General features: G+C 42.7%; 1 protein-coding gene across 1 annotated transcript in view; it reads left to right on the top strand.

Moving 5' to 3' along the window:
* Positions 1-334: 334 nt before the first annotated feature.
* The window catches only part of HEPHL1 (hephaestin like 1), an 89,802-nt gene continuing 63,969 nt past the window's right edge, over positions 335-26,167 (top strand). Inside the window, exons 1-2 of the mRNA XM_065936785.1 lie at positions 335-504; positions 20,500-20,744. Of these exons, the coding sequence (XP_065792857.1) occupies positions 335-504; positions 20,500-20,744 (415 nt within the window). The remainder of the gene's footprint in view (positions 505-20,499; positions 20,745-26,167) is intronic.

Genomic DNA, 26,167 nt, shown 5'->3' with positions numbered 1-26,167 from the left:
AGTCCATGGGGTTGCAAATTCTTGGTAAACATAAAAGACCAATGTCTCAGCAAAGCACCAAAACTTACAGAACCAAACCTGTTTGGTTTGTACAGTAAGCAAATAAGCCAGTTACGCATTTCCTGGACAGCTGGCAAAAGTTTGGTCACCATAGCCACTACCCCATCGAGCTGCTCTGCTTACACAAGTTGTCAGCCTCTGTCCCAACCCCAAACTCTCTGAGGAGGAGGAGCTGGGCCTTGTCCATTTATTATTTATAACTGGCTGCAACTGAGGGGGAGGGACAGGCAGGGTTGGTCCCTGTGCAGGCTGCTGGCCTGAGTTACATCCACAAATGCCTCAGAAGCGGCAGGCTGCCAGCATCCTTCTTCTCACATTCCTGGGTCTGTCTGGGCTGGTTGGCGCAGTTACCAGGACATACCACATTGGGATTGTGGAAGAATACTGGAACTATGTACCCCAAGGGAAGAACGTTATTACTGGGAAAAGTTTCGCAGAAGACAAGTGAGTGAAACTGGGGTCCTCAGAGACTCCAAGTTTGTATTCCTTGGGCCGCTACAATGGATGGTGGTGGTGGTGTTTAGTTACTCAGTGGTGTCCAACTCTTTGGGACTCCATGGACTGTAGCCCACCAGGCTCCTCTGTCCATGGGACTTTCTTGGCCAGAAAACTGGAGTGGGTTTCCATTTCCTTCTCCAGGGGATCTTCCCCACCCAGGAATCAAACTCCTGTCTTCTGCATTGGCAGGTGGGTTCTTTATCATTTAGCCACCTGGGAAGCCCATACAATGGGTATGAGTTGATCTAGATCAAAAGGAAGGCTTTGTGTTTGCTTAGCGTGCACTTGCATGGGCAAGTGTATAATTTGGGAGAGATATTCTTAGTTCTATCTGTTCACTTTGTCTGTAAAGAGTCATATACAGAACCAAGTGTTCTGAATAATAACCTATTTTTTTATATGGGTAATTTTCTCTAGATGCCACTAAGAACTTCCAGGGACTCTGGACTCACTTTGTCAAAAAAAGGTTAAACTTTGGGATAAAAATTTGAGAATTTTCAAGAATTCTTCACTGCTTTAAAATACACAGTGTTTTCTTACTTTTAATTTTTGGAATGAAACATAATCATTAGAGATATGCCGTAGGTAGTTACACTTTGGTTTTGGTTTGCAGTGATTAAAAGAGGGGGCCAGTTGTAATATATTTGGCTGGTATTTTAAGAGTTTCCTTGAGCCCACTTAAAAATGGCTTTATTTTGCTGATAAGAAATTTGTTCCAGCCCCAATCCATTCAGTCTGAGGGCAGTATTTATCCTCAGAGCCTGGGGCATAGCTGGGTGAGATGGTACTTCAGTGTTCTCTGTCCCTGACTTTATAATTTTTGCACAAAGCAGCCCTTGCTCCCCTTCGTCCTCCCAGGATGCTGTGTCTTAAATCTCAATTTATTCCCTTGAGGTCCCTCTGAAATCACCTTCTGATTCCAGAAGTCCCATCATGCATATTTTCAACATTGTAGTTCTTAGAACATCTTTGGACATACTCTGGCAAATAGTGGTATATTTGCATGCTTGTTCCTTTCCTTTTTTTTTTTTTTTTTAAAAGATCTATTTAGTTATGTTGTGCTGGGTCTTCATTGAGGTGTTCGGGCTTCTCTAGTTGTTGCACATGGGCTCCAGAGAGCAGAGGCTCAGTAGTTGCCACTCGAGTTCTCCATTGTAGTGTGTGGGATCTTATTTCCCCGAACAGGGTTCGAACCCTGGCGGCCTGCCTTGGAAGCTGAGAGTCTTAACTACTGGACCACCAGGGAAGTTCTGTTCTCTCTTTCCTGATAGGCAGTGCCCAACGCATTCAACATCCTGTTTTCATCTTCTAGCTGCTAAGATTCATGGGGTCTGTCAGATCCGTAAGAGTCAGGTCCTCCTGCCCTGGGGGAAGACCAAAGATCCAGTTGGCTTGGACCCATGGCTTCCAAGCTTTCTAACAACACAAAAGGGGCATAGTCGTGTTTTGTTTCTTCAAAAAGGATGCTGCTTATGCCAGGCTACCGAGAAAGACTTTTTCTTAAGCTTTGTACCAGGAAATTTCATGTCCAGGGGGCTATTTCCAGAGAAGACTCTTGACTTCTTTGTATTCACATCTGCAGACTGTGGATGGTGGTAGTTTGTATGTGACAAACAGAGCTGAGATTGTAACGCTCCCCTAGCTCCCAGCAGCCTTCCCTGAAAGTAGAGCTCGGTTATCCTCAAAAAGGGTTCGATAAAACAAATGATCACTGTCAGCTGCTATTGGATGGGAAGCTATTCAAGACATATGCGTTGAGGGCTCTGAGCATAGACTTTAAGTTCAATGGGATATTGGACTGCCTTTCCATAGGCACAGAATTTTTTCTCCTAAAATGCTCATGTCATTATTGCTGTTCGGTAGCATTGATTCTGACTCAGGGATTCCACCAGCGACTTTCAATTCATTACTGCATACAGTTGTTATTATTCCCACTCTACAAACAAGGAACTGAGGCTCTGAGGTTAAGTACGTGCCAGAGTTTACAGTGTAAAATGCATCACCAAACACATTCCTTTGGCTTCAGAGCTAATATTTTTTCACTGTGAAACTTTTTCTTGGCAAAGGTGATCCTTTCCCACTGAATTAAACTCAACTTTGAGGGAAGTAGGAATTCCAGTAATAACAACTTTCTAGAGAGACCCAATTCTTTACCAAGGGCAGGTTTATTCTCACTTGTCACTCTTTTCAGAAAAACGTTAAAAATGATCACTGGTGTCAGTGACCAAACCAGTCACCTGGGTTTTATTATTCAAACACCCAAAGTACTTTATCTAGTTTTCAAATTTTATTTTATATGGGGCTACAGTTGATTTACAATGTTGTGTTAGTGTCAGTTTACAGCGCTGATTCAGTTTTACATATATCTATTCTTTTTCAAATTCTGTTGCCATTTAGGTTATTACAGAATATTGAATTCCCTGTGCTACACAGTAGGACCTTATCTATTTCGATTGTAGGAGTGTGTATATGTCAATCCCAAGCTCCCAGTTTATCCCCCCACCCACTTCCCTTTTGGTGACCATAACTTTGTTTTCTATGTCTGTGAGTCTGTTTAAAGACTCAAAGTACTTTAAATAATCAAATACTAAGATGCCATTTTCACAAGGCTGGGTGCAGGAAGAAGTTAGGGGCTTTCTGTTGATCATTTCAGCCAGTAGATGGGGCTTTGAAGAAATTACAGTAAAATGTACAAAAATCGTTATGGTGAAAAAGAAAAAAGAGAGCAGGCATGACTAAAACACAGTTTGGCATCATATTAGAGTGAGGTTGTTTAACAAATGCTGTGGTTCCCTGGAGGAGGATTCCTGCCCTTTAGGAGCAGCTGGCATGCTAGACATCATACCTGGAATGCCAAGGTTCTCATGTGTTTCCTTCTGCTGTGTCGAGGGGCAGTGTTTATGCAGGGCAGACTTCTGACTCAAAAGGGGAGCGTGGATGAGGCTGTGGCATGTGCTGGCTTTTAGTAGTAATCATGCCAGGAAGTAATCATACCACTCTTGTGGCTGGTGGTTCAGGGCAAGTTTCTAAGAAGGCACAGTTGTGGTTGGCTGCTGACTCTTGCTTGAAGACCACAGGACACCTGTCTCAGGGGCTATGATTCATAAGTGTCATGGAGCCACAGGTGACACCTATGACGTTGTCACAAAATACGGAGTTCACTATGTGCACTCTCTGTTGCAACACCTTTCCCTGGAGAAGGGGTCATCTTGGGTGGTGTGACTGTGCCTCTCACTCGGCTTCTGCAGGATGAGTAGACAGCATTTCTGAGGACACTCTGCTGCTTAGATATTCACAACCAGAAAATATCCAGTGTTTAGAAATCCACGACAGCCGGATTTCTGTCGTCGCTGTTTCCACTGTCGTGGATCTTGGAAAGAGCCTAGAATAGGAATCAAGAGGCCTGACTTCTAGTCCTTGCTTTGTCCCCAATTTGCTGTGTAACCTTGAACATGTCACAATCTCTGTGAACATGTTTCCTTACTTTGTATAACATGCATGTGTGTGCTAAGTCGCTTTAGTCATGTCCGAACCCTTGTGACCCTATGGACTGTAACCCACCAGGCTCCTCTGTCCATGGGGATTCTCCAGGCAAGAATACTGGAGTGGGTTGCCATGCCCTCCTCCAGGGAATCTTTTAGATCTAAGGGTTGAACGTGCATCTCTTACACCTCCTGCCTTCTTTACCACTAGCACCACCTGTGATGCCCAGAAATATAATCCTTAAAGTCACCTGAGAAGTATAATTCCCAGGCATCAGAAATAATTTTCAAAACTAAATGAAAACTATCTTATCTGACTTGCTGGTTGGAGAAAATTTTTTGCAATACAAGGAGAAAGATGCTTTACAAATGTTCCACCTAGAAATCACGAGTTGGAGAAGTTGAGGTTTGACAGAAAACTACAAAATTCTGTAAAGCAATTATCCTTCAATTAAAAAATGAATTAAAAAAAAAGAGTTGGGGAAGTCCTGAGAGTGGGGATAAGTGACAATTTTTAAAGTATTCTATACTTTTATTTACCCATTCATTTCCCCCCTGCCCTTTAAGAATGATCTCCAATTCTTCACCCTCAAAGTGTTTTCTTCCCCAGAGTCCTGGCTTATTCTCATAAAATTCCTTCCCAACCCCTCATGCAGCTTGGTGACTTTATCTGGCCTTGGACACTGCAGGTACCCCTCCCTGCTCTGATCTTTAGGGATTTGGTGTACCCCAGTCACCTCCATACCTGGAGGAGGAGGATGGTGGAGAAGAAGGTCCAGAGTATGTATAATAAACTCCCCAACCCTACACAGAGCTCTGTCAGTGACAATGACCCATGGAGAACTAAGCAAGGCCAGTCACTTGGGATCCTTACTGTAGGAACTAATCACTGTCAGTTCTGGTTACTTTGTGTTTAAATAAGGGGAATGGGCAAAAATTAGGGGGAAAGGAAGGTGAATGCCAAAGTTTCAGTGATATAAAAAAGCTTGGAAACCAAAATTAGGCAGGGCCAAGAGCCTAATAAATCCTGATTCACAGGGATGAGATAGGAAATAAATTGAGATTCTTTCACCAAGATATGACAGCAGTCAGATGGTGCAATTTAACTTCCCAAGTTGGTACCTTTGCTTGATCATAGCGGTCAACAATGTAATTGAGACTATAAGCAGTAATATTTCCTAGAAAGTATAAGATTTAGGAGTCATAGTCTATTTAAAAAATTTTCTCCCAATGAATGTATTCCTCCTCTTCCCCACTGGGCGTAATGAGGACACACGGCTCCTTTAACTGGACTGGGGATGATGTCAGCATTTGATGCACTCCTGACAGTGCTGCTCATAAAATACTTAATGAAGGTGTGACTGTGCTTCGTGGTGGAGCCAGGTCTTTAATGGAGCCAGAGAGGATCACTTTACTTAAGTTACAATTCTCATCAAGCTCTCCTTAGGCCACCAACACACAGGCAGGTTTTTTTTCTTCCCAGTGAAATATAGGGGTTTTCGTGGGTGCTGACTCATGGGCAGAATCATTCTTGGACATAAGTGAAACTGATCACTGCTCAAACTCCACTTAGGGTCTGTGAAGGGAGTTTACCCACCTCCATCATCACCGTGGTAGCCCAGCTGATGGCAAAGTGTTTTGAGCATCGCCTATGAGCAGGCCCTATGATGGGAGTGAGGACGTTCCTATATGTTTATCTGAAAGAAGAGCCAGTGAAGGGAAGCTGGTGGGGGAAGAGAAAGGCTTTGGTAAATTTTGAAATAATCACCTCATTAATACTTCATTTTATACAGATGCTCACTTTCAAATTTCAGCGTCTATCTTGTCAGCAAAAAAAAATTATGTGTTCTGCCTGGTGCCTTGTGAATCTCTTGGGGTTGCTGTTATTTTCTATATCAATTAGTGGTTGCTTTTGGCTGCCAGTAAAGATAAGACTGCTGCTGCTGCTGCTGCTAAGGCACTTCAGTTGTGTCCGACTCTGCGACCCCATAGACGGCAGCCCACCAGGCTCCCCCATCCCTGGGATTCTCCAGGCAAGAACACTGGAGTGGGTTGCGATTTCCTTCTCTAGAGTGGCTTAAATAAATGAGAGCTTGATACTCTTATGAAAGAAATTTAACAAGATGCCAGAATAGCTTGGCCTGCTGGTGAGTGGGGCTCTGGCATTAACTTGAGAGGCCTAGGATTCTTGCTCTGTTTACTCAGCAAGTAATTAAATCTTTTTGAAAAAAGTTATTTTTTGTCATGTTGGGTCTTCATTGCTATGCAAGCTTTCTCTACTTTGGCTGAGCCGGGGCTCCTCATTGTTAAACTGAGTGTGCATCTCATTGCGGTGACTTCTCTTGTTGTGACTGGTGGGCCCTAGCCACGCAGGCCTAAGTAGTCCTTACGCACTGGCTTAGCTGCTCCGCCGCACATGGAATCTTCCAGAGCCAGGAGTCAAAACTGTGTCCCCTGCATTCACAGGCAGACACTGTACCACCAGGGGAGTTCCAGTTGAGTCTTTATTTTTCCCTTAATTTTCTCATCAGTGATATGGGGATAATGACAGTACTTGCATGGGGAAGTGATATATTCATTTCCTGTAGCTACTGTGACAAATTACCACAAACTAGGTGGTTTAGAACAACAGAAGTCTGTTCTCACCCTGTCCTGGAGGCAAAACGTCTGAAATGAAGCTGTTGGCAGGACTTTCTCGCAATTCCTCTGGAGGTGCTAAGGGAGAGTCCACCCATTGCCTCAGTTTCTGGGGGCTGCTAATAATCCCTGGCTTGTGGTTGCATCATTCCAACCTCTACCTCCATCTTCATATCATCTCCCCTGTGTGTGTCTAATCTCCTTCCTATGAGAACATTTTTGGAGCAACCAAGACACTTGCTTCTTGGAACTAAAGTTATGACAAACCTAGACAAACCTAAAAAGCAGAGACATCACTTTACCAACAAAGGTCTATTTAGTCAAAGTTACGGTTTCCAGTAGTCATATACGGATGTGAGAGTTGGACCATAGAGAAAGTTGAGCACCAAAGAATTGGTGTTTTTGAATTGTGGTGTTGGAGAAGACTCTTAAGAGTCCCTTGGACCACAAGGATTGGATTATCTAGGACCATCTTCTCATCTCATAATCCTTAACTTAATTATACCTGCAAGGACTCTTTCTCCAAAGAAAGGGATTAGGATGTGGACTTATCTTTCAGAGTCATCATCAGCTATCACAGGGGGCATCAGGAGATTTGTCAGTGCTCAGGTGTGGCGCCTGGCACTGGGTTAGCACTCAGGAAATGTTTGTCACCATATTGCTCACCTGTCTTGAGGGGCTCTCTGGAGAGCAGGATATTTGTGCCAGAGATATCTCAGATGGTCACATTTTCTTCTTTCCTTTTGAGGTGGACCATTTTAAAAGTCTCTACTGAATTTGTTACAATACTGCATCTGTTTTATGTTTTGGTTTTTTGGCCACAAGGCATATGGGCTCCTAGCTCCCCAACCAGGTATGGAACCCACACCCCCTGCTTTGGAAGGTGAAGTCTCAACCACTGGACTTTCAGAGAAGTCCCATATTTTCCTCTTTTCTAATTAGAGCTTTGCCAGAAATGAACGAAACTCCCTTGACTCCCCCGATTGAGTGCTCACTCTCCCAGAGGCCATGTGTGCGGCTCCACATCTCATTCACCCCTCGTGTTGGCTCTGCCATGCTCAGCGGTTTACAGCCAAGGAAACTAGGGTTCAGAGAAGTCAAGTAACTTCCCCAAGATCTCAAGTTGTTAAGTGGGGCACTGGGATTCAGGCTCCTTCTCTTTTCCCTTTACCGTATGGATTTGGCACGTGGGGGACTTCTGTGGAAAAGAGTGGGAAGAAGGGGGAACTCAAGACGTAAGTGATGTTGGAGGAACCAGGGTGAGTTCCCCCTTGAATTAATACTTCAAAAACTATTCATCTAATTAGGAAGGGTTTGGCTGCCCCTGAAGTGCAACTTGAAACCACCATCTTCACCCTTCCTTTTGCCAAGTAGCACTCATCCCAGTCTAGTCCTGGTGAGTGTGTTTTCTCCTTGGTGAACTTCGTCCCACCTCAAGCTCAGGCAACACCACTTGTCCTTATTGTGACTGTATGATCTCACATGTTTGCTCTGACCACACCCTCCGCTGATGTTACTTTGCTGCTCATCCTCATCCTCAGTTCAATTCAGTCACTTAGTCGTGCCTGACTCTTTGCGGCCCCATGGACTGCAGCACACCAGACCTCCCTGTCCATCACCAATTCCTGGAGCTTGCTCAAACTCATGTCCATCCAGTCAGTGATGCCATCCAACCATCTCATCCTCTGTTGTCCCCTTCTCCTCCTGCCGTCAATCTTTCCCAGCATCAGGGTTTTCAAATGAGTCAGCTCTTCACATCAGGTGGCCAAAGTATTGGAGCTTCAGCTTCAGCATCAGTCCTTCCAATGAATATTCAGGACTGATTTCCTTTAGGATAGACTGGTTGGATCTCCTTGCAGTCCAAGGGACTTCCAAGAGTTTTCTCCAACACCACGGTTCAAAAGCATCAGTTCTTTGTTGCTCAGCTTTCTTTATAATCCAACTCTCACATCCATACATGGAAAAACTATACTTCTGGAAAAACCATAATTTATACTAGACGGATCTTTGGCAAAGTAATGTCTCTGCTTTTTAATATGCTGTCTAAGTTTGTCATAGTTTTTCTTTCAAGGAGCAAGTGTCTTTTAATTTTATGGCTTCAGTCACCATCTGCAGTGATTTTGGAGCCCAAGAAAATAAAAACTGTCACTATTTCCATTGTTTCCCCATCTATTTGCCATGAAGTGATGGGACTGGTTGCCATGATCTCATGTTTTTGAATGCTGAGTTTTAAGCCAGCTTTTTCACTCTCCTCTTTCACTTTCATCAAGAGGCTCCTTAGCTCTTCTTCATTTATCCTATATCCCCCCAACACTCACTCAGACATCTGGGCCCTATATGGTTGCATGCATGCTTAGGCGCTCAGTCACGTCCTACTCTCTGTGATCTTTGGATTATAGCCTTGGACTAGGCTCCTCTGTCCATGGGATTTTTCAAGCAAGAACATGGAGTGGGTTGACCATTTCCTCCTCCAGGAAACCTTCTCAACCCAGGGATTGAACCCGTGTCCCCTGCATCACATATGAATTCTTTACCCACTGAGCCATCAGGAAAGCCCACTGTATGATTAGTTGTCCCTTAATATAGAAAACTTTTTGTTGCTATATATTTGCCAAAGCATCTGTTTTGTCTTCATAGCCAGGCGGGACACATCTTGAATACAGGGACTGATAATTATACATCTTGGCTCCAGTTTCTAAAGTCTCATATACAGTACAGGTTCAAAAACTGCTTGATAGTTGAATGAATAAGGAATAATTTCCACTAAAAGATCCAGGTTGTAGGGAAATGGTGATGCTGGTGAGCTGCACAGCTCCTGTGAGCTACAAAGCCCTCGGAATTTAACCTGGCAGCCCACCTCTGCATTGGTTAGATGTTCCCACAGGCAGGTTCATTCTGACAATGGTTGATCTGGCCTGCTTTTGGGAGGTGTCAACCTTCATGCTATTGCCCTTGACCTTGGCAATGTGAGCATCTTGTCTTTAAAGCAGTAGCTAGTCTGAAACTTTCTTAGGGATTGGAATGAAAACTGACATTTTCCAGTCCTATGGCAACTGCTGAGTTTTCCAAATTTCCTGGCATATTGAGAGCAGCACTTTCACAGGATCATCTTTCAGGATTTGAAATACTTCAACTGGAATTCCATCACATCCACTAGCTTTGTTTGTAGTGATGCTTTCTAAGGCCCACTTGACTTCACATTCCAGGATGTCTGGCTCTAGGTCAGTGATCACACCATTGTGATTATCTGGGTCGTGTATATCTTTTTTGAACAGTTCTTCTGTGTATTCTTGCCACCTCTTCTTAATATATTCTGCTTCTGTTAGGTCCATACCATTTCTGTCCTTTATTGAGCCTGTCTTTGCATGAAATGTTCCCTTGGTATCTCTCATTTTCTTGAAGAGATCTCTAGTCTTTCCCATTCTGTTGTTTTCCTCTATTTCTTTGCATGGATCACTGAGGAAGGCTTTCTTATCTCTCCTGGCTATTCTTAGGAACTCTGCATTAAAATGGGAATATCTTTCCTTTTTTCCTTTGCTTTTTGCTTCCCTTCTTTTCACAACTATTTGTAAGGCCTCCTCAGACAACCATTTTGCCTTTTTGCATTTCTTTTCCATGGGGATGGTCTTGATCCCTGTCTCCTGTACAATGTCATGAACCTTCATCCACAGTTCATCAGGCTCTCTGTCTATCAGATCTAGTCCCTTAAATCTATTTCTCACTGCCACTGTATATTCATAAGGGATTTGATTTAGGTCATACCTGAATGGTCTAGTGGTTATCTGTACTCTCTTCAGTTTAAGTCTGAATTTGGCAATAAGGAGTTCATGATCTGAGCCACAGTCAGCTCCAGGTCTTGTTTTTGCTGACTGTATAGAGCTTCTCCATCTTTGGCTGCAAAGAATTTAATCAATCTGATTTCCGTGTTGGCCATCTGGTGATGTCCATGTGTAGAGTCTTCTCTTGTGTTGTTGGAAGAGTGTGTTTGCTAAGACCAGTGCGTTCTCCTGGCAAAACTCTATTAGCCTTTACCCTGTTTGATTCCGTACTCCAAGGCCAAATTTTCCTGTTACTCCAGGTGTTTCTTGACTTCCTACTTTTGCATTCCAGTCCCCTATAATGAAAAGGACATCTTTTTGGGTGTTAGTTCTAAAAGGTCTTGTAGGTCTTCACAGAACCGTTCAACTTCAACTTCTTCAGCATTACTGGTTGGGGTATAGGCTTGGATTACCATGATAGAATGGTTTGCCTTGGAAACAAACAGAGATCATTCTGTCATTTTCGAGATTGCATCTAAATACTGCATTTCAGTCTCTTTTGTTGACTATGATGGCTACTCCATTTCTTCTAAGGGATTCCTGCCCACAGTAGTAGATATAATGGTCATCTGAGTTAAACTCACCCATTCCAGTCCATTTTAGTTCGCTGATTCCTAGAATGTCAACATTCACTCTTGCCATCTCCTGTTTGACCACTTCCAATTTGCCTTGATTCATGGACCTATTCCAGGTTCCTATGCAATATTGCTCTTTGCAGCATTGGACCTTGCTTCTATCACCAGTCCCATCCACCACTGGGTATGGCATCTGGTCCCATCACCTCATGGGAAATAGATGGGGAGACAGTGGAAACAGTGTCAGACTTTATTTTTTTGGGCTCCAAAATCAGTGTAGATGGTGACTGCAGCCATGAAATTAAAAGACGCTTACTCCTTGGAAGGAAAGTTATGACCAACCTAGATAGCATATTAAAATGCAGAGACATTACTTTGCCAACTAAGGTCCATCTGGTCAAGGTGATGGTTTTTCCAGTGGTCATGTATGGATGTGAGAGTTGGACTGTGAAGAAAGCTGAGCACCGAAAAATTGATGCTTTTGAACTGTGGTGTTGGAGAAGACTCTTGAGAGTCCCTTGGACTGCAAGGAGATCCAACCATCCTGAAAGAGACTAGTCCTGGGTGTTCATTGGAAGGACTGATGCTGAAGCTGAAACTCCAATACTTTGGCCATATCATGTGAAAAGTTGACTCATTGGAAAAGCCCCTCATGCTTGGAGGGACTGGGGGCAGGAGGAGAAGGGGACGACAGAGGATGAGATGGCTGGATGGCATCACTGACTCGATGGGCATGAGTTTGAGTAAACTCCGGGAGTTTGTGATGGACAGGGAGGCCTGGAGTGCTGCGATTTTTGGGGTCGCAAAGAGTTGGACATGACTGAGCGACTGAACTGGACTGAACTGAGTCTGAAACTTCCCATCCCACTGGATTCCTTCACAGCAGGAAATAGACACCTCCCCAGCTTGAGTCACAGTGTTAGAATGTAGATTGGGAATGAATTTCAAGGTTGGTGATTACTCAGTTGCTCACAGTGGGATTATCCTGCGACTACACCGTAAATATAATATACAACCCTTCCACATGGGCATTCTAATGAGTGCACTCGAGCTAAACTGGAGGCTGCTTCCTATGGATGACTCCTTGAAGTCACCCACTTGCTTTGTTACTTGGGCCAAATTTGCATCTTCTAGAGCTCATGGGAGCTGGAGCTTCTGTCACAAATGCAAGATGTATTCTTAGGGGTGGTTTGCTGTAAAGACACTGAAAAGACTTTCTCTTATTTCCACCCCTCCTTTACTTTTTCCACTTTCGATAGATCCTGTGGATTTAAATAGCTCCTACAGTTTCAAGTAGTTACTGTGGATTTTGTGCTAAGCACTACTGTTGTTCAGTTGCTCAGTTGTGTCAGACGCTTTGTGACTCCATGGACTAGCACACCAGGCTTCTTTGTCCTTCAGTGTCTCCTGGAGTTTGCTCAAACTCATGTTCTTTGAGTTGATGATGCCCTCCAACCATTCCGTCCTCTGCATTCCCTTCTCTTCCTGCTCTCGGTCTTTCCCAGCATCAGGGTCTTTCCCAGCATCAGGGTCTTTCCCATTGAGTTGGCTCTTCGCATCAGGTGGCCAAAGTATTGGAGCTTCAGCTTCAGCATCAGTTCTTCCAATGAATATTCAGGGTTGATTTCCTTTAGAATCAACTGGTTCAATCTCCTTGCAGTCCAAGGGACTCTGAAGAGTCTTCTCCAGCACCACAGTTCAAAAGCATCAAATGTTTGACACCCAGCCGTCTTTATGGTCCTACTCTCACATCCATACATGACTACTGGAAAAGGCCATAGCTTTGACTAGATGGACCTCGGAGTGACCACTGGCTGTTTAGGTTGTCAACTGAAAAAAATACAATCTAAAAAAAATGCAGTCTAAAAGTTGAGAGTTGTTTATTCAGTGGGAATTGTTAGGACTTTAAACCCAAGATATAGCTTCTCAAGTGATCCTGAGAGAACTGTTTCCAAGGAGGTGGGTGGGCAAGGAGTCAGACAATATAGAAGTTTGCAGTCAAGGGTCAGGCAATTTGAATATCAAAAGATTATTGTTAATTAAGAAAAACCAGATGTCTCAAATTAAGGAATTTAGCACTCTTCTATGTATCAGAAGATGCAAGCGTCTGGGCTCACTGAAATCATTCCTTTCATTTGCGTCGCAGCTATCTGGGACCAGCGACCTGCTCTGTATCCTTGACTCGCCGCTCACTGCAGGGAGGGGCAGACATGGCCACACTGCTCCCCACCCCCTCCCCACCCCCCCAACCCCCGTTCCCCCAACTGCTCAACTGCTCAGCCCTTACGGGGAGTTGGGGTTGGGGTGGGGAGGGGATGGCTAATGGCTGCGGACAGATGACACTGTTCTTCAGGGTCTCAGAAATTTACATTTGAAAGGCTGAAATCCCTTAGGGCTGTGACATCCTTGTTTACTGATATGGCAGGAAATGCTCCATTTCACAAGGTGATAAGACTGATACCCAGCCAGGAATGTGCAAAACAAGTTGATATACAACTCACTGCTGAAATATGCAGTATATGCCCTTCCCCTCCCTGTGATATCCTCACCTTCTGTCTGGGTGGCTCTGCAGACAACTCACAGTGAGGAACTCTTGCTCAGCAGACATTTGCACGTGGGTATATGCACATGTGCATATATGCACACACTGCGAACTCAGAGCAGAGAAGTGAGGAGGGGCAGAGGTGCGTCTCTCCCTGCAGAGCCTGCAAGCTCCTACGAATAACTTCATTATAACTTTTTACCCATCAAGCTGAGCTTAGAGCGGACACCAGAAATTCTGAATCTAACCCTTGCTCAGGCGTTGGCTTACTTGGTGACCAGTATAATGCCAGACAACTCCGCCTGCTTCGGGACCAGTTAGTGAGGATGACTCAGTTCTCCTCTGCTCTTCCTCTTCCTTCTCCTTCTGAGCAGCCTTCTCGATTAGGATTTATACTCAGCTGCTAGTTAACAGAAGCCCCCCAAACACTGGCTTAAGTCTATTTATTGATTTACACAATAGAGGTCCAGAGGTTGGCAATCTTTAGGGTCCCAGGTTCTTTAGGATTTCCAATTGACCGTCCCTAGGGTATGACTTTCTTCTTCAGTTTCTCAGGAAGGCTGCCAAAGATCCAGTGATCATGTCTTCATTTTAGGCATGGATAATGGGAAGTCAGAGAACAGAAAGGGTCTCTACCAGCTGCGTTCAGAGATGCACCAAGGAGTGATATGTGTTCACATCTTTTTGGCTAGAACTATGTCACGTGACCATCCAAGCTGCAAGTGAGGCTGGGAAACACAAGAGCCTCTATAATAGAGCCCCACTGTCAGGCATCCAGACTTTTGATCCCATTCCCTTGCACAGGGAAATGTAGGCTTTGGCCCTATGGACCAGCAGAGGTGAATACTTGCAGCTGGGCAGACACATGTACGCTCAGTGGAGGAGGAAGACCAAGTGTGCACAGATCCAAGTGTTCCCAAGACCTCAGTCCTGAGACTGACAGAGTGGACTTAGACTTGTCAGTCCAGAGGCTGAGCAGGTGCTGTGCTCCCGGGTCAGGACGCCAAGTCTTCCCTGTGGGGAAGGAGAGCTCATCCTCACAGCATGCTTCGTGGTGCCAGCTGGGTTTTCAAAGGTAGAAGTCACATAGGAGGAAAGTTTGACCCCTCAGTAGCCAAGTAGGCTGCACTCTCTTGTTTAAATAAAATGTGGGCTTGTTTTTATTATGAAAGTAAGTACAATGGTACTGAGTAAAACATTCCCACAGTAGGGAAGAGGGTGAGTAAAAGTAAACTCTAAAATTTTTTGTTGGAGTATGGTAGCTTTACAATGTTGTGTTAGTTTCTGCTGTATGACAAAGTAAATCAGCTATATGTATACATATATCCTCTTTGTTACCTTTTCTTCCCTTTAGGTCACCATAGAGGATTGAGTAGAGTTCCCTGTTCTATAGAGTAGGTTCTCATTAGTTACCTATTTTATACATAGTAATGTAAATATGTCAATCCCAATTTCCCAATTCATCCCACCATCCCGTTCCCTCCTTGATGTGCATATGTTTGCTCTCTACTTCAGCATCTGTATTTCTGCTTTGCAAATAGGTTCATCTGTATAATTTTTCTAGATTCCACATATGTGTGTTAATATACAATATTTATTTTTCTCTTTCTGATTTGCTTCACTCTGTATGACAGTCTCTAGTTCCATTCACATCTTTGCAAATGGCTCAGTTTCATTCATTTTCAAGGTTTAGTAATATTTCATTGTATGTATGAGTCACATCTTAATTTTTAAAAGTAGCATGGAGAAATAAAAGGAAATACATAGAATTAAATGTAAAAAAGTAAACGTCTCTTCCCTTCTTGCTCCTGTCTGTGGCCTCAGTCCCAAGTCCCAGAGGCTACACTTTATGATTTCCCTGGCCACTTTTCAAATGTTTTCTTTGCATATGTGTGTATATACACTGTTTTAAAAATACACAAATGGCATACTTTACACACTTTACATGCTAAAATTTGCTTTTACCATTTAGTATTTGATAACCACACCATCCTGCTACCTGTAGAAATATCTAATTCTTTTGTATGGCTAAGTGGTATGTGGGGGTGTATACTCAGTCGATAAATCATATCCGACTCTTTACGACCCCTTGGACTGCAGCCTGCTAGGCTTCTCTGTCCATGGGATTTCCCAGGCAAGAATACTGGAGTGGGTTGCAGTTTCTTCCTCCAGGGAATCTTCCTGACCCATGGATCGAACTTGTGTCTCCTGCATTGCAGGCTGATTCCTTACCACTGAGCCACCTGGGAAACCAAGTGGTACGACTGTGCCATAATTTACCTAGTCAGCAGCTGAAAAAATTTCGATATGTCAAGGCTTTTGACACGAAAATCATTGTTATAATTCTCCAGTTCTTTTGTCAGGATTCCTGTCTCATTGGCTCCATTATCTGGATTGGAAGCTGAAGCTGGCATCTGAATGAGAGAGAGCTTTGCTTCCTCTGGGAGGACTGGCTCTATGATTTCTGGAGTGCTGGCATTTCTCAGGTCGGGCTCACCTCTGGCTCTTCTTTGGGGGGCCTGAACCCATGGCTTCCTCCTTTGTCATAGGAACCTCCCCCCATACTGACTCTACAACAAAAGCAGGGCAGGTTGGCACATGTGGGTGCCTGGACAGACTAGTAATCTGGTGCTCTGGGCAGATAAACAATATGGGGCTCTTTCAACTGATATCTGCTAAAACATTTGTTCAACTCTTATTTGAAGGAAAGGCTGAGTGCTGAAGTGTGGAGCACATAGATCTCTGGTTCCATCATCCTGAAAAGTCTGCAGGGTGGGCAAAACTGCTGTTCTCACTAGAGATTGCTCGGATCTTTGTCAAAGGGACTGCTTGGGAGCTTGTATTTGATTCACTTATATCTGATAATTTGTTGATCTCTTCAAGGAAATGAACATGAAGCCTTGAAGATACCTCTTATTTAACCTTTTGGGCTATAGTGTTTCAGTTCAGTTCAGTGCAATCATTCAGTCGTGTCTGACTCTTTGCAACCCCATGGACTGCAGCACACCAGGCCTCCCTGTCTATCACCAATTCCCAGAGCTTTCTTAAACTCACATTCATTCAGTCGGTGATGCCATCCAACCATTTCCTCCTATGTCGTCCCCTTCTCCTCCTGTGTTCAATCTTTCCCAGCCTCAGGGTCTTTTCAAATGAGTCAGCTCTTTGCATCAGGTGGTCAAAGTATTAGAGTTTCAGCTTCAGCATCAGTCCTTCCAATGAATATTCAGGACTGATTTTCTTTCAGGATGGACTGGTTGGATCTTCTTGCAGTCCAAGGGACTCTCAAGAGTCTTCTCCAATACCACAGTTCAAAAGCATCAATTCTTCGGCGATCAGCTTTCTTTATGGTGCAACTCTCACAACCATACATGACTACTGGAAAAGTAGTGTTTAATGAAGTGCTAATCTTAATGAGGTTAACAGATATCCAATACAATACAGAGACTATCAGACCTGCTATGGATCCATCTACCAGGAAATTCTAGGGAGATTCCTGACAGTCCAGTATTTAGGACTTGGCCCTTTTACTGTTTTGGCCTGGGCTCAATCCCTGTTTGGAGAACTAAAATCGTGAAAGTCTCACAGTGTGCAGCCAAAAAAAAAAAAAAAAAAAAAAAAATTATCCACTTGAATAGGACCCAGAAAGAGGGAAGAAGAGAGGAGGAGAATTTGGGAAAGATGATGCAGAAGTAAAGAGAGACAGTGAATCTTCTCCAGTTGGCTAAAGAAAGAACCAGATCTGACAAGGCAAGCAGATGCCACATTCAGGCCACTGGGAGAGGGGGTCTCAGCCAAGCTGTGGTCAGATACCAAGGAATAAAATTCTGCAAATCAGGCATGAAGGTAAACATAAGGTAAATACCAGCCAGGCAGGCTTGGTATTCAGAGGTAGAAGCTCAGGAAGTTTTCTCAAGTGAGCAGACACAGGTGGGTGAAATCAGATGAAGAAGATTTAGATATGGGAAAATTGTCTTCCTGAAACAAAGATATATGGTCAGATTTCCCTGCTCAAGAATCTTCAGTGACTATTAATTAGAGATATAATTATATCCTGGGCTTCCCAGGTGGCGCTACTGTTAAAGGACCCACCTTCTGATGTAGGATACCCAGGTTTGATCCCTGGGTTGGGAAGATCCCCTGGAGGAGGAAATGGCTACTCACTCCAGTATTCTAGCCTGGAGAACCCCATGGGCAAAGGAGCATGATGGTCTACAGTCCGTGGGACTGTGACAAGTCGGACACGAATAAAAGAGAATAGAAGATACAGTAAATGAGCAAGAGAAAAGCGAAGAGATATATCATGATGAAAGCAAGTAGGGGTTGATTAGAGAAGAAGAAAATAGCAAAATTTAAGAGACGAGAGGAATGTACAAGTTCCCAGCAGATTCTCTGCTTGGGTTGGCCATATGGTTGCCAAAAGCTCTAGACTCACATTCCCAGTTTTGAGTACACAAAATGCTATCCTTCACAAGTTCCTAGATTCCCTCGGATTTAACCAACCAGACATGTCCCTGAACTAACCACTGTGGTCGAGGGTGGGTTGGTTGGTTGGAATTGTCCAGACCTAGATTAGAGCCATCCCTCTACCAAGGACGGTGTGCTCCACCAATGACATGGGGCTTGGTGTGCTGATCGGTTAGGTTGAGTCACTTTCTCCGTTGCTGGAGGTGAATGCGGAGCCCCACCCATGCATATAGAATGAGAAGGGGGAAGACTTGCTCTTAGACCAAAGAATGTGGTGTGGGTGCTAAGTTGGCAAAATGTCTGCCATATCAGCCCTTTCCATCTTCTTTCTCGGGTAACTTGTCTCTGCTCTTTGAGACCATATTTAGGCATTACTTCATCTAGGAAAGCTCACCTGATACATTTTATGCCCCAGATTAGATACCTATGTTCTCATAATGTTACTGAACCAAACATGGATCCACTTACCCAATGCGTAGTAAAGCATATCTACCGATCCCAGGCTGCGGTGAAGGAGAGTACAGCATTGGCTGCAAGGCACTCAACCTGGGGCCAAGCAAAGACAACAGGCAGCTCGCAAATTCCCCAGGGGTTTTCAGGGAGGGTTTTTTAAAGTGAGATCGAGGGGTGTGTGATCAGTTCACGTACATCCTTCTGACTGACTGGTGGTGAGGTAATGGTGGTGTCTGGGAGTCAACACCATCAACCTTCTGTTTCCTACTCATCTGGGGTTGACATGCTGGTGGTCAGCACGTAGTTAACTTCTTCCTCTTGGTGCAGGTTTTAGTATCTGCAAAACAACTCAAGAATATGACGCACAATATTGTCTGTAGCTCTTGAGGAGGAACTAAAGGTCCTTGACTTTGTTTCATAGCTAAACTATTATTTTGTCTTACTTGTCTTTGTTTCTGCATTTTCTCATTTCTCTGGTTAAACTTGCTCTTTGGATCTTGGGGAATACCTAGCAGACTAAAACTTTTCTACAAACAAGAGGCAGGGGACACCAGGGATCTGTCACTGGGAAGGCCCCACAGGGTCCTGCTTGGTTTCAATAACTCTTCCTTCTAGAATGAGAGCTCCTTCAAGTCTTTGCCTTTTTCTCTGTATCCCCAGAACCGAGCACAGGGCTTGAGATACTTAGTTTGTTGAGTGACTGAGAGGGAATGCATGCACACAGGCAAGAGTGTGTGCCACAGTGGGACTTGCCTCTCATCACCTGATTAGACACAGCTACACAGGGATGGCTGCACCCAGTACTTCTGGGATTGGAGTCCCACACTAAGCACATAAGCTGAGAGTGGGGAAGGGGGTTCCACCTCCCAGAGGAAGATGGTATGGCCACTTCCAGAGTAGAGTCACCAGCACTGCTATTGTCTCAGGCTCTCAGACTCTGGGACTGAGTGTCCCTTTTACCCTGGGGTTTCAGGAGGGCATCTGGTCACTTCACACCCTAGAATCTTATTTGTTTCACATCCATCTCTTTTCTATTGCATCACACCCTCCTGGTCTCCAAACAGCCTCCCTGCCCCCCCCATCTTTGCTATTCTCTTTGCCTGACTCCTTTAAAACTTGCACACCACTGCAATAATACTTATTGCACCATCCTTAAATACTGATTATCATGTCACCCATTTTATGAAAAACCTCAGTGAGTCTTCAGAGCTTCCAGGATCAATTCTAAATTCTTCAACCTATGATAACCATATGATAAAGTTCATTACCAGGCTTTCCCCAGATTTTGCATGCAGCCATACTTCTCACTCCACACCATCCACCCCTGAGCCCCAGCTCATAAACCTCTCTCCCCCATATCACCCATACTTCTTCCTCCTTGTTGCTCAAGCTCCACCTCTGCTTAGTATCCTCAACTTTTCCATTTTGTTACCCGTTCTTACTTCTCCTTAATCTCTGAATTTTTCATGAGGTGTTTCTGACCTCTTTGATCCACAGCAATCTTTCCCTTCTGTGAATAAATATACCCCTAGAAAAATGGAGCCTATATCCATTGCATCAACCAGTCAGTTGGCACTTAATCATAAATTGCTCTGTGCAGTTACTTAATTTTTTTCAATATTAGATCATAAACTTTTACTTAGAATGCAGTAAGTGCATAGGAAGTATTAAATGAAAAAGTTAATGGGAATGTGTTGAATGAAAAGGGGCAAATGAACAGCAAATATATCATTGGTTCTGTTTTAGTTTGGTTGTGAATACTATTTGTGCCTTTCAGCTTGTCACTTAACTCTTAGCCTCCATTTTCTCTCTAATAAATTGAGGATAATCTTACCAACTCTACAAAGCTTGCAGTGTTACGGTGAACACCAAATGAGAAATTATACTTGTAAGCACTTGATGGACTATTAAGGTAAGCTATTAGGATTTCTCTTTTAGCTTTAATTATAAAATATTTTCCTTACTTTCAGGCTTGCAACCTTATATCTGGAAAGAGGGCCCAACAGGATAGGAAGTCTTTACAAAAAGGCTGTTTACAGACACTACACAGATGAGACCTATTCCAAGGAGATCCCCAAGCCTCCCTGGCTTGGATTTTTGGGCCCCATCTTGAAGGCTGAAGTGGGTGATGTGATTGTCATCCATTTAAAGAACTTTGCGTCCCGCCCTTACTCCTTGCATCCACATGGCGTTTTCTACAACAAGGACTCAGAAGGTAAATATCAACCTTATATTATAGGTGTCTTGTCTCTCCTTCCTAAGTAAGGCAATTGTCAGCTACAGTGAGCAGGATACTAAGAGCACAGTGGTAACACGTGTTCTTTTAACTTCTCCCTGCCTCCTCCTCACCCCACCTGCCTCTGTCCCCACCTTCTCTTCCTCTTCTTCCCTTTTCTTTCCCTTATTTCTTCCCTCCCTCCTTTCTTCCTCTATGTGGTTACACAAGAAGTGCTGAGGTCCCTTGGCACGTGCTCCAGCACAGCCCCAAGGCACACTAACCTTCCTTGTCAATCAGTCATGACCGGGTCCCACGTTGGATAAAGACCAGGATATGAATGCCCATATCCTGTCACCAGTAACAGCCTCGGCTGTGAAAAGAGTGTCTCAGTGCCTGTGGGCCTCAACTTCCTTGCTTAAAGCTACTGTCTGTGGTGCTTCCTTTCTGAAGCTGCCCTGTCTTCTGGTTTGCACTTCAAGAGTTTCAACAGTGCAGCTCCCTGAGTCTGCACTGTTTTTAAAAAAATTATAAGCAGCACTCTTGGACTTTTGAGATGGGAAACATTTCTCAATCTTCAGAAGTATTTTTCTCATCTCTCATTGCATTCTTGCTTGTGATCAGGTGGAACGGATTAAATGGTACTACACCTGCTACAGCCTGACTCTGAGGAATGTGCCAGGAGCAGTAACGTTACCTTGGATGCAGTTCACTTTATCATAAAGGAAGCTTCTGGATTGTGGTGAATGTCTTAAGGCAGCCAGACTAGCTTGGCAGTTGCCACGACCAGTCTGTCTAAGTAGCCAGAGGAGGCACCGCTGATGATGGACAGGAGATGAGGAATGCCCTTTGCTCTTGGCCATTTTCCTCCACCTGAAGTGCAGCAAAGCTCTTGGTCACAGATTTGGCTAGTTCTGAATAGTTGAAAGTGAGCACAAAAAATTCTTTACCTTCCTGAACCTTCCACTGGGTGCCCACCAGATGCCAGAGACTGACTCTAGGTATTGGGAAAAAGATAAATGAATCATAGGCTATAGTAGAACATCAATGACTATAACTCTAAAGGCTTATTTCAGGGTTCTCAATACCGTTCTACTGATTCTATATGCTTATCCTTTCACCAACGTTGTGTTATCTTGATTACTATGAATTTATAGTAAGTTTTTAAATTGGGAAGTATAAAATCTCCAACTTTGCTTTTTTAAAAAAGACTTTTAAGCTTTTCTAGGTTCTTTGCATTTCCATATCAACAAATATCAGATCAGCTTGTTAATTTTTACAAAAAATGTTAATTGGATTTGATGAGGATTGCGTTGAGTTTCTCAATCAATTGGGGAAAAACTGTTGCCTGCACTGAAAGATGAATTACCATCTTGAAAATATTGACTCTTCCAACCTGAGCATGGAATTTAGATCATAAACATCTCTAAACAATGTCTTAGATTTTAGTACACAAGATTTGCATTCTTTTGTTAAATTTATTCAGAAGTATTTTATTCTTTCTGATACTATTGTACATAGAATAGTTTTATTAATTTCATTTTTGATTGTTGCTAGTGTGAATAAATACAATTGGTTTTTATATGTTTATCTTGAATCCTATTATCTTGTTAAACTTGTTTTTTAATAGATGCTTAAAGGGTTCCTTGGAATTTTCTAAATACTGAATCATGCCACTATGAATAAACAGAGTTTTATTTCTTCCTTACCAATTGGTAAACCTTTGATTTTTCTTTTGCCTTATTGCACTGGCTAGAACCTTCAGGATAATATTTAATAATAGTGGTGAGAGCAGACATTCTTGCTTTGTTCTCAATCTTAGGAAGAAAGCATGTTGTCTCCCTCCCATTATTCAAGAGGCTAGCCATGGATTTTTCTTAGATATACTTATCAGGTTAAGGAAGTTCCCATCTACTTCTAGACTGTTAAGAGTTTTTAACTTGATAAGTACTAGAGTTTGTTTGTTTTCTGCCTCTATTGAGATGAGGGTGTAGCTTTTGTCCTTTATTTTATTAATATGTTTTATTACCTTAGTTCATTTTTGAATGTTAAACCAACTTTACAGTCATAGGATAAATTCCATTTGGACATGGTGTGTAATTCTCTTTATATGTTGCTGGAGTCTGTTTGCTAGTATTTTGTTAGAATTTTTTGGTGTCCGCATATGAGGAATACTGGTCTATAGTTTTCCTTTCTTGTGATGTTTTTAATCTGATTTTGGTATCAAGGTACTGTTTGCTTCACAGGGTGAATTTGGAACTATTCCTTTCTCTATTCCCTGAAAGATTCTGTAATGGGCTGGCATCATTTTTTCTCAGTATTTCATAGAATTTATAAGTGAAAACCATCTGAGCCTGGGTTTTCTTTGAAGGAAGAATCTTAATTGTGAAACTGTTTCTTTGTGTATTAGGTCTACTCCAATTCTTTATTTATTCTTAAGTCAGTTTTAGTAATTTGTTTCTCTCTAGAAATTTGTCAATTTTATCTAAGTTGTCTAATATTTTGGCATAAAATTATTTGCAATAGTCCCTTTATAGTCTTTTTAATTTCTGTAAGTAAGAGTGATGCCCTATTTTTCATTCCTGGTTTTGGTAACTGGGGCCCTCTCTTCTTGGCAGTCTAAAGTTTTCTCAATTTTGTTGATCTTTTTTCAAGGAAGTAACTAACTTCTGGATTCATCTATTTTACAGTTTTCTATTTCCTCCTTCACTGATTTCTGCTCCAAAATTTACGTGTGTGTGTTAGTTGCTCAGACAAGTCAGACTCTTTGGCTGTAGACCACCAAGCTCCTCTGTCCATGGAATTCTCCAGGGAAGACCCTGGAGTGGAGAGCCATTCCCATCTGTAGACCATTTTCAGTGCTGTGTGGTTTTCATCTGGTGCTTCCCAGGTGGTACTACTGGTAAAGAACCCGCCTGCCAGTGCAGGAGACATTGGAGACTTGGGTTCAATCCCTGGATTGGGAAGATCCCCTGGAGGAGGGCATCGAAACGCACTCCAGTATTCCTGCCTGGAGAATCCCATGGACAGGAGAGCCTGGCAGGCAACAGTCCACAGAGTCTCAAAGAGTTGAACTGAAGCGATTTAGAATGCACACACAGAGTTTTCCTCTACATCAGGGATTGGCAACCTGTGGTCCACGGGACATGTTTTTATATATCCATGAGTTAAGAATGCTTTATATATATATATATATATGAAGTTGGGGAAAAAACTAAGATTTTGAGACAGAAACCTGCAAAGCCTAAAATATTTATACTCAGACTCTTCACAGGAAATGTTTTCTGAACCTAACTGTATGTGAATATACTATCATTTACTTTTCTGTTACGTTCTTGATGGGTATCTGAGTGGTCTGCTGTGTTTTGGCTCCTGAGAAATGCTGCTGTGAACACTCTTATACATGTTTTCTGCTCCAGTTGCATATGTTTCTGTAAGAAACATATCTAAGAGGGAAAATATACATACATACATTCAAATTTAGTATATAACTCTGGTTTTCCAAAGTGGTTGTACCAATTATATTCCTAACTGAAATGTATGAAAATTCCAGTTGCTGTACATTCCCAACAACACTGAATAATACCAACTTTAGAAATTTTTTCCTATTTGGTAGGTCCATAGTGATATATCATTGTCATTGTAATCTAGGGTTTCCCTGTAATGAAATTTGTTAAATTTATTAAATTAAGTATTTTTTTTCTAAATACTGATCCCATACCAATACCTTTACTATTATCCTGTGGGATTTTCTGTTTTTTGGTCACTTAGTTGAAGGAGTACTTTATTTTGAATATGAATCTTTTCATCAGTTATGTATGTTGTGAATATGTGACTTGATTTTTCATTCTTTTAAGGTATCTTTTAATGAACAGAACTTCTTAACTTTCTTTTTTTGTTTGTTTTCTTTTAAAAATTAATTTATTGATTATAATTGGAGGCTAATTACTTTACAATAGTGTAGTGGTTTTTGCCACGGCTGATACATGAATCAGCCATGGGTGTACATGTGCCCCCATCCTGAACCCCCTCCCACCTCCCTCTGCATCCCATCCCTCAGGGTGGTCCCAGTGCACCGGCTTTGAGTGCCCTGCTTTCATGCATCGAACTTGGACTGGTAATCTGTTTCACATATGATAATATACATGTTTCAATGCTATTCTCTCAAATCATCCCACCCTCACCTTCTCCCACAGAGTCCAAAAGTCTGTTCTTTATATCTGTGTCTCTTTTTCTGTTTCATATATAGGGTCATCATTACCATCTTTCTAAATTCCATATATATGCATTAATATACTGTATTGGTGTTTTTCTTTCTGACTTACTTCACTTTGTATAATAAGCTCCAGTTTCATCCACCTCATTAGAACTGACTCAAATGCATTCTTTTTAATAGCTGAGTAATATTCCACTGTGTATATGTACCACAGCTTTCTATCCATTCGTCTGCTGATGGGCATCTAGGTTGCTTCCATGTCCTGGCTATTATAAACAGTGCTGTGATGAATATTGGGGTACACATGTCTCTTTCAGTTCTGGTTTCCTCAGTGTGTATGCCCAGCAGGGAGATTGCTGGGTCATATGGCAGTTCTATTTCCAGTTTTTTAAGGAATCTCCACTCTGTTCTCCATAGTGGCTGTACTAGTTTTCATTCCCACCAACAGTGTAAGAGGGTTCCCTTTTCTCCACACCCTCTCCAGCATTTATTGTTTGTAGACTTTTGGATAGCAGCCATTCTGACCAGTGTGAGATAGTACCTCATTGTGGTTTTGATTTGCATTTCTCTGATAATGAGTGATGTTGAGCATCTTTTCATGTGTTTGTTAGCCATCTGTATGTCCTCTTTGGAGAAATGTCTGTTTAATTCTTTGGCCGATCTTTTGATTGGGTCACTTATTTTTCTGGAATTGAGCTGCAGGAGTTGCTTGTATATTTTTGAGATTAATTCTTTGTCAGTTGCTTCATTTGCTATTATTTTCTCCCATTCTGAAGGCTGTCTTTTCACCTTGCTTACGTTTCCTTCATTGTGCAAAAGCTTTTAAGTGTAATTGTGCTCAAAATTTATCAGTGCTTTCTTTAACAGTACATTTTATAATTATTTTAAAAGGCTTCCTACTCTAAAATCATAAAGATATTCTCCTGTTTTATCTTCTTAAAGCTCTACAGTTTTGCCTTTTTCCTTAAGGACTTGAATACACCTGGAATTGACTCCTATTTAGTCTGTCGTTGCTGTTGTTCAGTCACTAAGTAGTGTCTGACTCTCATGACCCCATGAACAGCAGCATGTCAGAATTCCCTGTCCTTCACTATCTCCCGGAGTTTGCTCAAACTCATGTCTATTAAGTCAATGATGCCATTCAACCAGCTCATCCTCTATCGCCCCTTCTCCTCCTGCCTTCAGTCTTTCCCAGCATCAGGATCTT

The sequence above is a fragment of the Muntiacus reevesi genome, chromosome 5 (assembly GCF_963930625.1).
Source record: "Muntiacus reevesi chromosome 5, mMunRee1.1, whole genome shotgun sequence".
Taxonomy (NCBI): Eukaryota; Metazoa; Chordata; class Mammalia; order Artiodactyla; family Cervidae; genus Muntiacus; species Muntiacus reevesi.
The sequence above is the reverse complement of the archived record's forward strand: the minus strand, read 5'-3'. Positions and strand labels throughout refer to the sequence as shown.